Here is a 15,041-nt window from a genome sequence, read left to right on the forward strand (position 1 = left end):
CCAAAACTAAAAACTTTTACCTAAAACATAAACAAAAACGGTGGATTTATTTGCGGCTGCTGATTATTTTGTGGAATTTTCCTGCTAAAACTCAACTACGGAAACCTAAAACGATGCCACCCAAACTGAAATTTACTGAAGGTAATTTGGGTTTAGACTGTTCAGCCCTAGCCGTAATGGTTTTCCTTAAATTTTGTAATCTTTTTAGGCGAGCGAGTTCTCTGCTTCCACGGACCTCTGATCTACGAAGCCAAAATGTTGAAAAGTACGGTCACCAAGGACAAGCAGGTGAAATATTTTGTCCACTACGCCGGCTGGAACAAGAAGTAAGTACATGATTTGGATGCTTTATAATTCTTTACGATGGAAGGGGAAACCGAGCGATCCGGATTTATACCCAGAAAGATAGCTTTTATTTTCGGAGCTGTCTTTAAAACCTTTTATTTGTAGATCATACTATCATGAAAGGAGTATTCAGGCAATACTTATCAGCAAAGGTTGTTCGTCCTCAATAGAACTGCTTGCTATAATGTTTAATTGCTCTGATCGTATCAAGTTTTTGTACAAATTGTATCGCAACTTAATGGGCGTGTGGTAAAAACCGTGTAATCTTTTTTAGCTGGGACGAATGGGTCCTGGAGAATCGGGTGCTTAAATACAACGAAGCGAATGTACAGCGCCAGAAGGAGGTGAGCAAATTGCACTCATCCCTGGGCGCCAAAAACAAAAAAGTGAATCCCAAGGTTAAGAAAACGGATTCCACCGGTTCCAGCAAGGATGGCGGTGATTCACGTGCTTCGACTCCTTCGAAGGAACTAACCGGCAAGGAGAAGGAACCTTCCAGCTCGGGTCCAGCTGGGTCTGGCAGCGCAACTCCTGGTACTGTAACACCCACAACTTCCGGTTCCAGTGTGGCTTCAACCAGTATAACTAGCAGTCGTAGTCGATCGTCGACGAAGGGCGCTGCAACGGCCAGCTCGACACCTTCCACCTCCGGAACTGCAGTTGCAAAAGAAAAATCTGAAGAGAAGGAGACACCAGTTGAAAAACGGAAATCTGAAGACACCGACAGCTCGTCTTCAGTTAAGAAGAAGCGTGGCCGCAGCGACACCACTTCTTCCAATGTAGAATCTGAGGAACAGTTTCTTTCGAAGGTGGAAATCAAAGTAAAGATTCCAGATGAACTAAAACCCTGGTTGGTTGACGATTGGGATGCCATTTCTCGACAGAACAAATTGGTCGAACTCCCGGCTAAAACTACCGTTCAAGAAATCGTCGACTCTTACGTACAGTACAAAAAATCCAGCAAAGCTTCCACGGCCACAAAAGAAACCGCCGTTCAAGATATAGCGAACGGAATAATCGAATATTTCAACGTTATGCTGGGTTCGCAACTGCTCTACAAGTTCGAACGACCCCAATACGCCGAAATGATTCAAACAAACCCCGGAGTCCCGATGGCCAAAATCTACGGCTCTTTCCACCTCCTTCGACTGTTCGTCAAACTCGGCTCCATGCTAGCGTTCACGGCACTCGACGAAAAAAGCGTGCAATCGTTGATCGGTCACGTGCAGGACTTCCTAAAGTTCCTGGTCAAAAATAGCTCCACCTATTTCAACATGCAGCAGTACGTGAACACCAGTCCCGAGTACCATCGGAAGGCTCAATGATTTTCGCTGTATTTGCTTCTCAAACTAGCCACCACCGGTAGCAGCGAGGATCCGCCGCGTTGATTTGCTCCTCACACTGATAGCAAGCCAGCTTGCTATCTGCTTCATTTCTAAACGTACATTTTACCTGCAAGATTTATTGACTTATTAAGACTTGAATAACTTATCATAAAAATAGAATGATAAACACTCTTACTTGGCCGGACAGGTTTTATTTTGAATTAAAAATATGCTTCGACCGGAGTAATAAACTAGTGAACTGAAGCTTCTTTTTATGTGTAGTACGTGGGATATCACATCCTGTTAAGGAATTACATTATTATTCTCATGATTATTGGTAAACCTACTTTACAGCATATTTGTTATTTCTCAAACTTTTTTTTGTTTATTTGTTAATTATGCAAACTTCACAAAAGGTACATTTGTTTGATTTGCTCTTAACTTGAAAAACACATTGTAATTGAAAACATAAAGATCTTGGAGATAGCTTTCCAAAAAACATCATTACTTATTTAAAAATCGGTTAGGTAATACTTGAATCACTTGTTAAGAAATATTTTCAGGATGCTATAGAAACGCGAACAAACAACGTATGTAGTTTGAATTTGTATGTATATTTAACCAATATATTTATTCAAAACACACCCATAAACACGTTGTGTCAACCCTCATCCGGTCTTGAGTGTCAATATGACACTAATGGAAGTTTGGTGGCTTGTAACTTTGATCCGGAAAGACGATTGTAGATCAGCTACGGAATGCTAAAAAAATCACTAGTGTCCAAAATAGCTGAAGGTAGAAGCTACACGTTACACATAATGACGTATTTTTTTATTTTATTTTTTTTTTTTTAAATTATGAACACAAAAAATGTAAAAAAAGTGGTGTAAACCGTCCTCTTCAATAAATGAACCGTCTGGTGTTAGAAGTCACACCAGATAAAATTACTCAAAATCCAGTGCAAAGTTGAATTTAAGTGCAACTAAATCTGAGAAATTGCAAATTGCCAAAAAGTTCTAAAAACAGCTACCTTTGAAAATTCGTCCAAATTTCTGTGATTCGTATTTTGACAATCTAAAAATGCGAAAATTTGCCAAATTATGTCAACTTTCAATCGTTTTTTCTTTTTTAAAAATATATTTAGTGACTTAAACAATAGATTAAAAAGTACGGGTTTTACACCGCTTTATTACATGTTTTGTTGTCATGATCTTAAAAAAATTTCAAAAAAATTAATTCTAATGTGCAACGTATATCCTCTGTGGTATATCTTCTAACTTCAGCTTTTTTGAATACTAAGTGAAATCTTTTGAGACATTGATCTACAGTCTTCTTACCGAAGCATGTTTTTATCGGTTTTTTTTTAGACTTTGAATAACGGAAAACTTAAGTGTTGTAGCTGAATATTGTCTGAGTTACACATTTGAGTTACATTACGAGGTTTCCAAAAAAGCACAGACAAGTCTTGTTTCTTCAGGAAAAGCAGCAAACACTTTTGAAAGCACTCTTTTAGGTAAATTGCCTGGTTGACGGTCCCGGCTAAAACGAAAATGTCGCTTTACAAGCTTCAGGTACAGATAAAATCTGTTTTACATAGAATCACATAGAAATAGAAATAGATCATTTCTCCGCAAAGAAATAACGTACAACAAAAGTAAAAATGTCATTTTGTAGGGTTTTATTGCACTTTAAGGAAAAATCACATAAAAATCATTCGTCAGCTTTTCGGCTGAATTTTCGAACTTTTTTTGTGATACCACACATCATTTTCTGCACAGTACTGCTGGTAACCTCATTCGCCATCTTGTTCCACCACTTTTCCATTTGAGCGGGTTATTTCATGGTTCTGTCACATTTCTTCAGTTTGCCCTTAACTATTGCCCAATATTTCTCGATGGAACGGAAATCCGGACAGTTTGGTGGATTAATACTTTTTTCAACAAAATCGATCTTGTTCTCCTTATACAACTTAACGACATCCCGGCTGTAGTGGCAGCTTGCCAGGTCCGACCAGAACTTCACCGGACCTTTGTGGGACCGAATGAATGGCAAAACCCTCTTCTGGAGACATTATTCTTTGTAAACATTTCCATTCATTGTGTCCCCAGTGATGAAAATCTTAGTCTTCTCCCCACAACTACAGATCCCTTGCCAAATCATTATCTTACGAGCAAATTTATCTTCGAAAAAAAACTTGAATCTACCCGCAACATTCCCTTCACGCTTCGCAAGGTAAAATTTGTTACCGGGTATTTGTCCAAAATCCATTTTGACGTACATAAGTTTCGTCGTCCATCAAGATGCATCCGTTCATTCGTCTCGTATCGCTCATAGTGAACAGTCGCGTTTCGAGATTTCGTCCAATATATCCGGGTGTTTCGTTCCGTTCGGGCGTTTAATACAGTGTTTTGTACCGCGCTATACGTTTTTCTGCCAAAGGCAGACCCCAGCTCGCCAAAGTGGTGCTATTATAGTGTTGGTCGACAAAAAAAAAAGGTTTTTTTCTGGCTAGCTGACTGCCCTCAACTGGTCACCACGAGGGCCGCCGCCATTGTTTGACTCATCATCATCATCAATCTGGTCGTTCTTGCTCGAGCCGAGACTTGACGTGGCAGCCATCTTCGAAGAAGGACCACGTGGTTGGGATCACCACTGAAGGAGCCAATCAAAACAAAAATCAAGTTTGTTATACTTTTCTTACTTTTCTCTATTTCTAATTCTATTTTTTCTCTATTATATATTTCGATCAAATTGAGCTTCGCTTTTATTTTCATGAAATATGAGCGAAGGCGGGGGGTCGGACCCGCCAGAGGTGGATGGTGAGCAAATCATCTATGAGGATGAGGAGCATCTGGAGGATTCAGCTGTAGCTGGTTCTTCGAATGCTCATCCTTCTCCGCCAGTTGATATTGCTACTCCATCTGCAGCTGCGGGAAAAACAACCCGACTCCGAGTTTATCCTGATAATTCATCCTCTTCTGGGCCGGGGGTGGTTTTCATCCGGCCCAAAACTAACGGAAAACCATTAAATTTAGTGCAGATCACGAAAGATCTGGCTAGGTGGCCCTCCGTTACCAGTGTTTCCAAAGTACGTCCGAACAAATTGCGCGTTGTTGTGGCCGACCGGAAGGCCGCAAACGGAATTCTTGCCAGTAATTTTTTTAATTTAGAGTATCAGCTCTATATTCCATCTCGAGACGTAGAGATCGAGGGTGTGATCACCGAATCGAATTTGGAAGCTGAATACGTTAAGTCTCACGGCGTAGGTAAGTTCAAGAGCCTTGATTCGACTTCGGTCGGAATCTTGGATTGTCGCCAACTCATGACTGCCTCCGTCGTTGATGGCGTTACCAAGTATTCGCCTTCAGCCTCGATTCGGGTTACATTTGCAGGAACAGCCCTCCCTCATTACGTCTTGATTGACGGAATTTTAAGGCTTCCAGTACGCCTTTATGTGCCTCGCCCAATGCAATGCAAGAATTGCATCAAGTTGGGGCATACTGCTTCGCATTGCTGCAACAAGAAGCGATGCTTGCATTGTGGGGAGAATCATGGGGAAGGAGCATGCTCAGCAGTTGAGCAAAAATGCGTCTATTGCGGGGGCTCACCCCATGATATCTCCTCCTGCGAGGCATTTCAGGCAAGCTGGGATAAACAGAGGCGCTCTTTAAAAGAACGCTCCAAGCGTTCTTATGCCGCCATATTAAAGAGCGCCTCTCCACCGGTCCAACCTCAGACCTGTAACATTTTTTCTGTGCTGTCAGTTGACAATGAAGACACAGATACGGCTGATGAAGTTCAGCCAGTCTTCGTTGCAGGAGGCTCTCGGAAGCGAACAAAGGCGCCTTCTCCGAAAATACCAGCTAAAATAGCTACGGTTGTCTCTTCAAATAGAAACGAGAAAAAGTCGACTGCTGCTGAAAAGGAAAAACAAGTTCCTCCAGGTTTCCGCGGAAATGCACCACTGCAGAATAAACCAACAGCTGCGGGAGCTTCGCAAACCCAAACCCCAAACGTGATGCCAGAATCAACGATTCAGTCTGGGCTCTTTAAGTTGACTGACATTTTGAACGGATTTTTTTCGTGTTTTAATGTATCAGAACCCGTGAAAGACATTGTATTTGCAATGCTTCCTGTATTAAAGACATTTTTAAAGCAATTGATGCAAACTTGGCCCCTCCTTTCAGTGTTTGTATCTCTCGATGGCTAATTTACGCCGAGAGGTCGGAGATATCACTGTACTACAGTGGAATTGTCGTAGTCTTATTCCAAAATTGGATTCATTGAATTATTTACTTCATAAAACAAACTGTGATATCTTTACATTGTCCGAAACTTGGCTATCTTCTCAATCTAACATCTCATTCCACAATTTTAATATTATCCGTCTGGATCGTGACGATTCTTATGGTGGGGTGCTTTTGGGGATCAATAAGTGCCACTCTTTTTATAGAATTCACCTTCCTTTATCAGGCGGAATTGAAGCTGTTGCATGTCATACAACAATAAGAGGTAAGGACTTATGTGTTGTCAGTTTGTACTGGCCTCAGAGAGTTGCAGTGGATCGAAATCACCTAGAGGACCTGTGCTGAGTGCTCCCTGAGCCAAGGTTGATCCTGGGTGACTTCAATTCACATGGAACTGTCTGGGGAGAACAAATTGACGATAGTCGTTCTACTCTTATCTATGACATTTGCGACAGTTTCAATTTAACTGTATTGAACACGGGTGAAAAAACACGGGTACCTAAACCTCCTGCAAGACAAAGTGCAATTGACCTCTCACTCTGCTCAAATTCACTATCATTTGATTGCCAGTGGAAGGTAGTCCATGATCCGAATGGTAGTGATCACTTACCTATCGAAATTACTATCACCAATGGGGTCAGCTCTTCGAACACAATAAATATGACATATGACCTTACAAGACACATCGACTGGAAAAAGTACTCGGACACAATTAAAACCGCCATCGACTCTATGCACGTTTTACCTCCTTTGGAGGAGTACCACTTTCTTTCTTGTCTGATACACGATAGTGCAGTTGACGCTCAAACAAAACCCATCCCAGAATCATCTATTCATCGAAGGCCTCCTAATCCATGGTGGGACCCTCAGTGTTCTAAGCTTTATAAGGACAAATCAACAGCATTTAAAGAATTTCGAAAACATGGAACTCTTGTCCATTTTGAAGCTTACGTTTCCCTTGAAAATCAGTTTAAAAAGTTAACCAAGGGGAAGAAAAAGGCGTATTGGAGGAATTTTGTTAGTGGGTTATCGCGTGAAACATCCTTAAGTACTTTGTGGAAAGTGGCACGAAGCATGCGTAATCGATCATCTACAAATGAAAGTGAGGAATATTCACATAGGTGGATATTTAAATTCGCACGGAAAGTCTGTCCAGATTCTACACCTGTGCAAAAAATAATCCGGAACGTGCCTCCTGATAGGTCTGATAGTGGTCTAGACTCAAGCTTTTCGATGGTCGAATTCTCACTTGCCCTCCTCTCTTGCAACAATTCAGCTCCGGGAATTGATGAAATCAAATTTAACTTGTTGAAAAACCTTCCGGATGCTGCAAAATTTCGCTTGTTAAATTTATTTAACCAATTCTTCGAGCATAACATTGTTCCCCAAGATTGGAGACAAGTGAGAGTCATTGCTATCCAAAAGCCCGGAAAACCAGCGTCTGATCCCAACTCTTACCGTCCAATAGCGATGTTGTCTTGTATACGCAAATTGATGGAGAAAATGATATTGTTTCGTTTGGACAAATGGGTAGAAACAAATGGTCTCCTTTCAGATACTCAATTTGGGTTTCGAAGGGGCAAAGGGACAAACGATTGCCTTGCTTTGCTGTCTTCAGAGATACAAATGGCGTACGCAAAACGTGAGCAAATGGCTTCAGTGTTTCTAGACATAAAGGGAGCTTTTGATGCAGTCTCAATAGAGGTTTTGTCAGACAAGTTGCACTCCCGGAGTCTGCCTCCTCTATTGAACAACATCTTATACAGCTTACTTTGTGAGAAACATTTGAACTTTGCTCACGGAGATTTTGCAGTTAGAAGAACATCTTACATGGGCCTCCCACAGGGTTCATGTTTGAGTCCACTTTTGTACAACTTTTATGTGAGTGACATCGACAGCTGTCTCTCTGAAGGCTGCACTCTAAGACAACTTGCAGATGACGGAGTAGTGTCTGTCACAGGATCTACTGAGTCTCATCTACACAGGCCTTTACAAGATACTTTAGACAGATTGTCTTCCTGGGCTTTGGGGCTTGGGATTGAGTTTTCCCCTCAGAAAACGGAAATGGTTGTTTTCTCTAAGAAACGTAGACCTGCTCAACCTAAGCTTCAACTCCTAGGCAGAACGATCACTCAATCGAGGAGTTTCAAGTATCTTGGGGTTTGGTTTGATTCCAAGTGTACCTGGAGAGCCCACATTGAGTATCTGAAAGGAAAATGCCAACAAAGAATCAATTTTCTCCGATCAATTACTGGCACCTGGTGGGGAGCCCATCCAGAAGATCTTATCAAATTGTATCGAACAACTATTCTATCCGTTATGGAATATGGTAGCTTCTGTTTCCAGTCAGCTGCCAAAACTCACCTCATCAAACTAGAGCGTATCCAATACCGTTGTCTCCGTATCGCTTTGGGCTGTATGCCCTCAACACACAACATGAGTCTTGAAGTTTTGGCAGGAATACTCCCTTTGAAAGATCGATTCAATTTACTATCACTTCGGTTCCTCATCAGGTGTGAGGTCATGAACCCATTGGTGATTGTAAATTTCGAAAGGTTACTTGAGCAAAATGTTCAAACCAGATTTATGTCTATATACCATATCCTCATGTCAATGCAGGTAAACCCTTCTTCGTATTCTCCAACTCGTGTTTGTAGCCCAGACTACGATCATTCTTCTGTCCAGTTTGATTTGTCTATGCAGCAGGAAATTCGTGGAATCCCGGATCCGCATCGCCCTCTTCTGATTCCAAGAATTTTCGAAGCTAAATATAGACACGTCGATGCTGATAAAATGTACTTTACCGATGGATCACTTATAGAGGAAACAACAGGATTTGGAGTGTTCAACGAAATATCCAGCGCATCTCACAGTCTCCAGTCACCATGCTCTGTATATGTTGCAGAGTTAGCAGCTATTCACTGGGCTTTGAATAGTATCGCCACACGACCTATTGAACACTACTATATTATAACTGATAGTCTCAGCTCTGTTGAAGCAATCCGCTCTATAAAACCAGGAAAATTCACGCCGTACTTCCTCGAAATGATACGAGATATATTGACCACTTTATCAAGACGTTGCTTTTCTATCACCTTTATCTGGGTCCCCTCACATTGCTCAATAGCAGGCAATGAGAGGGCAGATTCCCTTGCAAAAGTGGGTGCGATGGAAGGCAACATTTACCAGCGTGAAATCGTATTCAACGAATTTTACTTCTTGGCTCGAAGAAACTCTCTTGTCAACTGGCAGCGTAGATGGGACGAGGATGAGTTGGGTCGGTGGTTCCACTCGATTATCCCAAAGGTAAGCCTTAAACCCTGGTTTAATAGATTGAACCTGACTCGGGATTTTATTCGTATATTTTCCCGTCTCATGTCCAATCATTATTCCATGAATGCGGTACTCTATCGTTTAAATATTGCTGGCAGCAATTTATGCGGATGTGGTCTAGGTTACCATGACATCGAGCATATTGTTTGGTCGTGTGAGGACCACCTATTCGCCAGAGCGAACTTTATAGATTCCCTTCGGGCCCGAGGAAAACCACCCGACGTTCCAGTGAGGGATGTATTAGGTATGATGGACTTGGACTATATGTTCGAGATATACCTTTTCCTAAAAGCTATCGATCTTCGACTATAATTCTCTTTATTTTCATATTTCCCTTTCTATCTTTCTTTTTCTTCAAAAAAAAAAAAAAGTGAACTAGATCTAAGTACACAATTGTAATCAAACAAAACGAGTTTGGCTCCTTAAAGCCTAAAGGTATGAGCCGTTTCAAATAAATAATTTACAAAAAAAAAAAAAAAAGATGCATCCGTTGTACTTGGTCAACACTTTCTCGTACAACTTCCTTGCCCTGGTTTTGGCAACCAGGTTTTGTTTCTGTTGGGGTGTTTGCTTCCATGATACGACCGCAAGCCTTCTCGCAAACAAATTCTTCGAGCTCTACTGTGGTTCGTCTTGAACTTTTTCGCCAAATCACGCAAGGAGATTCCAGGATTGTTGTGAACTGATTGAATTACCTTCGCTCGCAGCTTCCGGTCATATGTTCACTTTTACGCCTGGTTTGTTTTGCTCGATCCACCGTAAGGGTCTCCCGGTAACGTTGCAGCACCGAATTTACAGTCGATTTTGGATATTTCAGGAATTTCGCGATATTTACCCCTGACCACGTCGGTTTCTCTACGTGAGTGTGCAGAATTTTCTCTCGCCTTTCGCGTTCCATCGTCGATAACTTTTGACTGACTGCTTCAATCTTGATGAAATTGTCACCACTAAGTAAACAAACCATCCGGATCAAAACACTGTCAATAGATTCGCGATGTGACAACTAGGGGCGCTGCAGTAAATGAATAGATGCGACCAGATTCTATGTGAAACAGACTTTAATTATTAATTTCAAGTTTTAAAAAAACTTCAATCCGAACTAATCTTTATTTTATATCTATATATAACACAGGGGAACAGCATTTTCGGTACCTATGTTTCAAAAACTGATTTTGGAAGATTTTTGCGTCTTCAATTCAAAACATTTTTCAGATTGTGTCTACCACCTATACTGCCGCTATTCGCAAGACTGTCCCATATGCCTTTTCATCATTTTTCAGTTTATCTTAAAAATCGTTCTAATACTGTTAGCTCTTCAATGTAGACTAAAATTTTCCATTCGATCCATAAAAACCGCAACATGGAGAGCATGGGAACACCGATGGCATTCATTCCTCAGGCCAAGTAAATACACACCCAACAACGACGTAGATCAGAAATGCCCATCAGATGAACGTGTTCTTACAAGGCTACGTATAGGTAATACTAGATTTACACATTCCTGGCACATTTTGGCAGCCTGGAAAGCAGCCTTGAGCAGGTAGTGTAACCTGCCAAAGCTCTGCAGTGTGCAGTGGCTGATGAACCTGCCTATGAGTAATCAGCGCATACCGAACGGTGTCCTCGGTAGCTGCTGATGTTGTGGCGGGGGTCATGCCCATCTCGGTCTTGCTAGGGGAAGATATCTTCTGCTACGAGCACAGGCACATGCCCGATGTGCGGAAACATGCTAGAGAGGCCTCGATGTCCAACTGGCAGCACCAGTGGGACAGTTCGGAACGTGACCGGTGGACCCATCGCTTGATCCCTAACGTCGGATCCTGGATGGACCGGAGACATGGAAAGGTGGATTCCTGCATGACACAGTTCTTGACTGGTCTCGGATGCTTCATGCAGTACCATCATCGTTTTGGACACGTGGCCTCGCCATTCTATCCACCCTGCTGTGACACAGTAGAGACACTAGAGCACATAGTGTTCAATTGTCCGAGGTTCAAAGGGTTACGCGCTAACATGCTTGCCGCCTGCGGACCAGACACGACAGCCGACAACATCGTGCGGAGGATGTGTGAGGATTCAAATATTTACTTGGCGCGTGGTCAGCGATGGGTTCACCCGGATCATGACTGCCCTGCAGATGAGTTGAAACCAGCATAAGTCCGCGACCGGTTTAGGGTGACTCCTTCGTCAGGGACCATCTGAGTAGTGTGTGTCCGATCATGGCAGTAAAGCATACAAAGATAAGACTCTACCTTCTGCGTATGCCGAGCTGCCTGGTACGTCGCGCGTCTGTGTGTAGGATACCTCCAACGTTACCGTCGCGGAGTATCCGAGTCGAACGCGCCTTCTGCGACGGATGCTGTGGGGATAAGACATGACCGCAGTAGAACTCGTAGGGAGAAGAGTATTCTCATCACTGAGTATTCTCGAGTAGAGTGGTCTCACGTCGCAGTCGGATGAGCCACTCGAGTCGGGTAGGATGACATCACCGTCGGGATCCATCTGAGTCGCAAGCGTAAAAGACCCGTACGTGTGCTGTAACAGGCGCGAGTCCAGGATAAGCTGCTCTCGATTCGGCACACGGCGGGCAAAAAGCCTAGGTTTGCCAGCCAAAAGGGAGGAGGAAAACCGAACTACGGTCGGAGTAGAATGCCCTTTCGGCTAGGGGCATTTGAGTAGTGTACGTCCGATTCTAGCAGTAAAGCATACAAAGATAAGACTCTACCTTCTGTCTATGCCGAGCTGTTAGGTACGTCGCGAACGTTGTGTAGGATACCTCCACCGTCGCGGAGTATCTGAGTAGAACGCGCTCTCTACGACGGAAGCTGCTTCGATAAGACTTAACCTTCTTCGCAGTCGAACTCGTAGGGGGAAGAGTATTTACGCCGCAAAATACTCTCGGGTAGGGTGACTTCACGTCGTCGGCGGGTGAGTCACTCGAGTCGATAGTCGATGTAGGATGACGTCTCCGCCGGGAATCATCCGAGTAGTTGCGTTAAGCCCCGGACGTGTTCTGTGACAGGCGCGTGTCCAGCATAAACTGCTCACGATTAGGCACACGGACGGGCAAAGAGGAGAGGGCCTCGAGCCAAACCAAGCGGAGCCAAGATCTTGAGTCGTTAGAGGAGAGGTCATTGGTCTCTTGCAGTGGTCTCGAACAGAAGCGGAGCAAACGATAGTCGTGCAAACCAAGCAAGCCTCGAGTTACGAGTAAAGGCCGGACCTCAAGTCGTAAGAAGAGAGGTCCTTAGTCTTGAATCGTAACAAGAGGTAGGGCATATATGCTGGAGTAGTGCGTATAAACGAGTATGGTCTCTCATCATTGGTATAGACTTCGTTGCAGGTCCGGATAGAAATTATGGCCAGAGGCCCCAGGTGGAGTTCCTTCTCAGCCTCAAACGAGAACGGTCGCTTTTTGTGTTCGATCCTCGCTAGACAAAGGCTATTGTTTTCTGAACTGAAAAGTTGTAAAGTGAGAGAGGCGCGATGAGTCCATCGCCGGGTGTACCCCCGGATAGGACAATACCTACATGGATGGATCCACAGAACTTGTATGGACGATTGTACTATTTAACACTGAAAGCCGCAGATGGGCATAAGCTTCCACAAAATCCGTTTTTGATTGGGAGATCCGTCGAACAGAAAGCTGGAGGAAAAATCGATGGCGCGTTCTTCGAGAAGAAAAATGAATGGTATGTTCTAAAGTGTAGGAGTAAAGAACTAGTCAGGGAACTGGCAAAGCTAACTTGTCTGTCCGATGGTACACCTATTGTTGTCGGACGCCATCCAAGTCTTAATATTCGAAAGTGTGTCGTTACTTGCCATGAAGCCGAAGGAATGAAAGAAAAAGAGTTGTTGGATGAATTGTCTCCGCAAAAAGTAATAGACGTGCGAAGAATAACTAAGAAAACTCCCGCTGGTATTGTAGGTACTCCCACGATGATACTTACTATTAGCAGTACCGTAATACCGGAGTTTATCCACTTTGGATTTCTTCGAGTGCGAACTCGCCTTTATTACCCGCTGCCGCTACTATGTAGGAATTGCTTGAGATATGGACATACTAAGAAAAAATGCACCAGCCCCCTTTCGTGCAGTAAGTGCAACTCATCAGAACATAACAGTGAGAACTGCAAAAACCACCCGTACTGTGGAAAATGCGAAATGGAAGGACACTCACCCATCAATCGATCATGCCCAACCTGGTTAACTGAAACAGCAGCAATCAAAATAAGCACCGAGCAATACATCCCAATTGCAGTCGCCCGAAAAATGATCAAGCCAACCAACAGTAAACAACCAACATTCGCCAACGTAGTGAAAACGACGGACGAGCACCAACCGAAAACAATAGACAATGCAAAAGTGCAAGCACCAGCCGAGCCGAAAACGAACGACGACAAAAAACAACAGCAGCCAACTCAACAGAAGCGGACAAATCAACAAACTGCAAACCTCAAACCAGCATCTCCCCCTCGGAAAAGAATTACCCCTCAACCCTGACCAGCGCAATCGTCGGATGAGGCAGATGATCGCAGCAAAACCAATGGATCTCCCAGTTCCCGATCGAGGGAACAATTGATTTTAAAATCTCCAATTCCTACCACTCGCCCTCTTCCCTCTCCTTACCCCTTCCAACCACCACCTAGTATTAAGAAAACCACTGACCCTCGGCCTACTAAAACTTTGTCTAAAAAGTAAATGGCCTAATAAACATTATTTGAATTAAAAAAAAAAAAGGCCCCAGGTGGACTTTATGGCGTAGGCGTACTTAATATCAGGAGTCGAACAATTGCACCCATGGACCCAGAGTAGCAAACTGTGGGGGACGCGGTGGCTCGCCGTGCCTTGGAATGCAATCCGTTAAAAGGATTTACCACCTGGGTGATCAACTAATAAAAAAAAGATTGACACATTCCTACTTATTCCACAAAAGCTCTGCTTCGATGTGCCAGTTCTATGGTGTATTAACAACCGCCCAACACATTCTGACTGACTGCCGCGGATTTAAAGAGGCCCGAGAGGAACACAACAATAAAGGAACTGTTTTTGAAATTTTGAAAAATGAAGACTCGTATGAGAAATCACTATCATGATTTTTCAAAAATTTGTAATGTAAAATCTATGAGACACTGTAAAACTTAAAATACATTGACACGAATGCCAAACCGTTGGTAAAGTGTCACAAATAAACAAAAAAAATAGAGCAAGTTCACTCGTGTAAGGAAAAAGTGGTAGAAATTTTTAAAATTGTACCATGCAAAAACGTTTTCAAGATCTTTGGCCGCCTTTTTTTTCGCAACACAGTTTTTATTTTAGCCGCATGTGATAGAAATTCAACTATTTTTGCATCGCAGTATGCGAAAATAGAACTACTACTTTTTTCCTAACACGAGTGAATTTTCTCTTACAGCAAGTTCACTCGTGTTGGGAAAAAGTAGTAGAAATTTTGACACTTGTAGCACATTTTGAAAATTTTTCCATGCAAAAATGTTTTGAAGATCTTTGGGCGTTGAATTTTTTTACAGCACTGTTTCTATTTCAGCCGTATGTGATAGAAATCGAGCTAGTTTTGCATCACAGCGTGCGAAAAAAGAACAGGTGTTGTAAAAAAACTTGAAGGCTGCAGGCCTTGAAGATGTTTTTGCATGGTAAAGTTTTCAATGTGTGCTACAAGTGAAAAATTTCTACCACTTTTTCTCAACACGAGTGAACTTGCTCTGAGAAACCAATTATTCAGAAATTTACTTAATCACTTCGTCATAACACGGCAGACAGTGGTTTGCTAGCA

At 42.8% G+C, this 15,041-nt stretch overlaps 2 protein-coding genes across 2 annotated transcripts; both read left to right on the top strand.

Annotated features, from left to right (window-relative positions):
- Positions 1 to 15: 15 nt before the first annotated feature.
- Positions 16 to 1,898, top strand: LOC129755290 (nuA4 complex subunit EAF3 homolog). The gene is made up of 3 exons (XM_055751712.1): positions 16 to 141; positions 209 to 326; positions 620 to 1,898. Exons 1-3 carry the CDS (start codon positions 114 to 116, stop codon positions 1,668 to 1,670), a joined length of 1,197 nt encoding a protein of 398 aa, XP_055607687.1. The 5' UTR covers positions 16 to 113; the 3' UTR covers positions 1,671 to 1,898.
- Positions 1,899 to 12,736: 10,838 nt separating this feature from the next.
- On the top strand, positions 12,737 to 13,753 carry LOC129753517 (uncharacterized). Its single transcript, XM_055749334.1, has one exon. The coding sequence runs from the start codon at positions 12,737 to 12,739 to the stop codon at positions 13,751 to 13,753; it is 1,017 nt and encodes a 338-aa protein (XP_055605309.1).
- Positions 13,754 to 15,041: the final 1,288 nt, after the last annotated feature.

The sequence above is a fragment of the Uranotaenia lowii genome, chromosome 3, assembly GCF_029784155.1.
Source record: "Uranotaenia lowii strain MFRU-FL chromosome 3, ASM2978415v1, whole genome shotgun sequence".
Classification (NCBI taxonomy): Eukaryota; Metazoa; Arthropoda; class Insecta; order Diptera; family Culicidae; genus Uranotaenia; species Uranotaenia lowii.

Bases quoted from the DNA above. Each gene is read 5' to 3' on its own strand.
- LOC129755290 (XM_055751712.1), top strand. From the start codon at position 114: ATGCCACCCAAACTGAAATTTACTGAAG. The intron at 142-208 runs GTAATTTGGGTT...TAATCTTTTTAG, and splicing joins CAAACTGAAATTTACTGAAG to GCGAGCGAGTTCTCTGCTTC. The intron at 327-619 runs GTAAGTACATGA...AATCTTTTTTAG, and splicing joins TACGCCGGCTGGAACAAGAA to CTGGGACGAATGGGTCCTGG.
- LOC129753517 (XM_055749334.1), top strand. From the start codon at position 12,737: ATGAGTCCATCGCCGGGTGTACCCCCGGATAGGACAATACCTACATGG.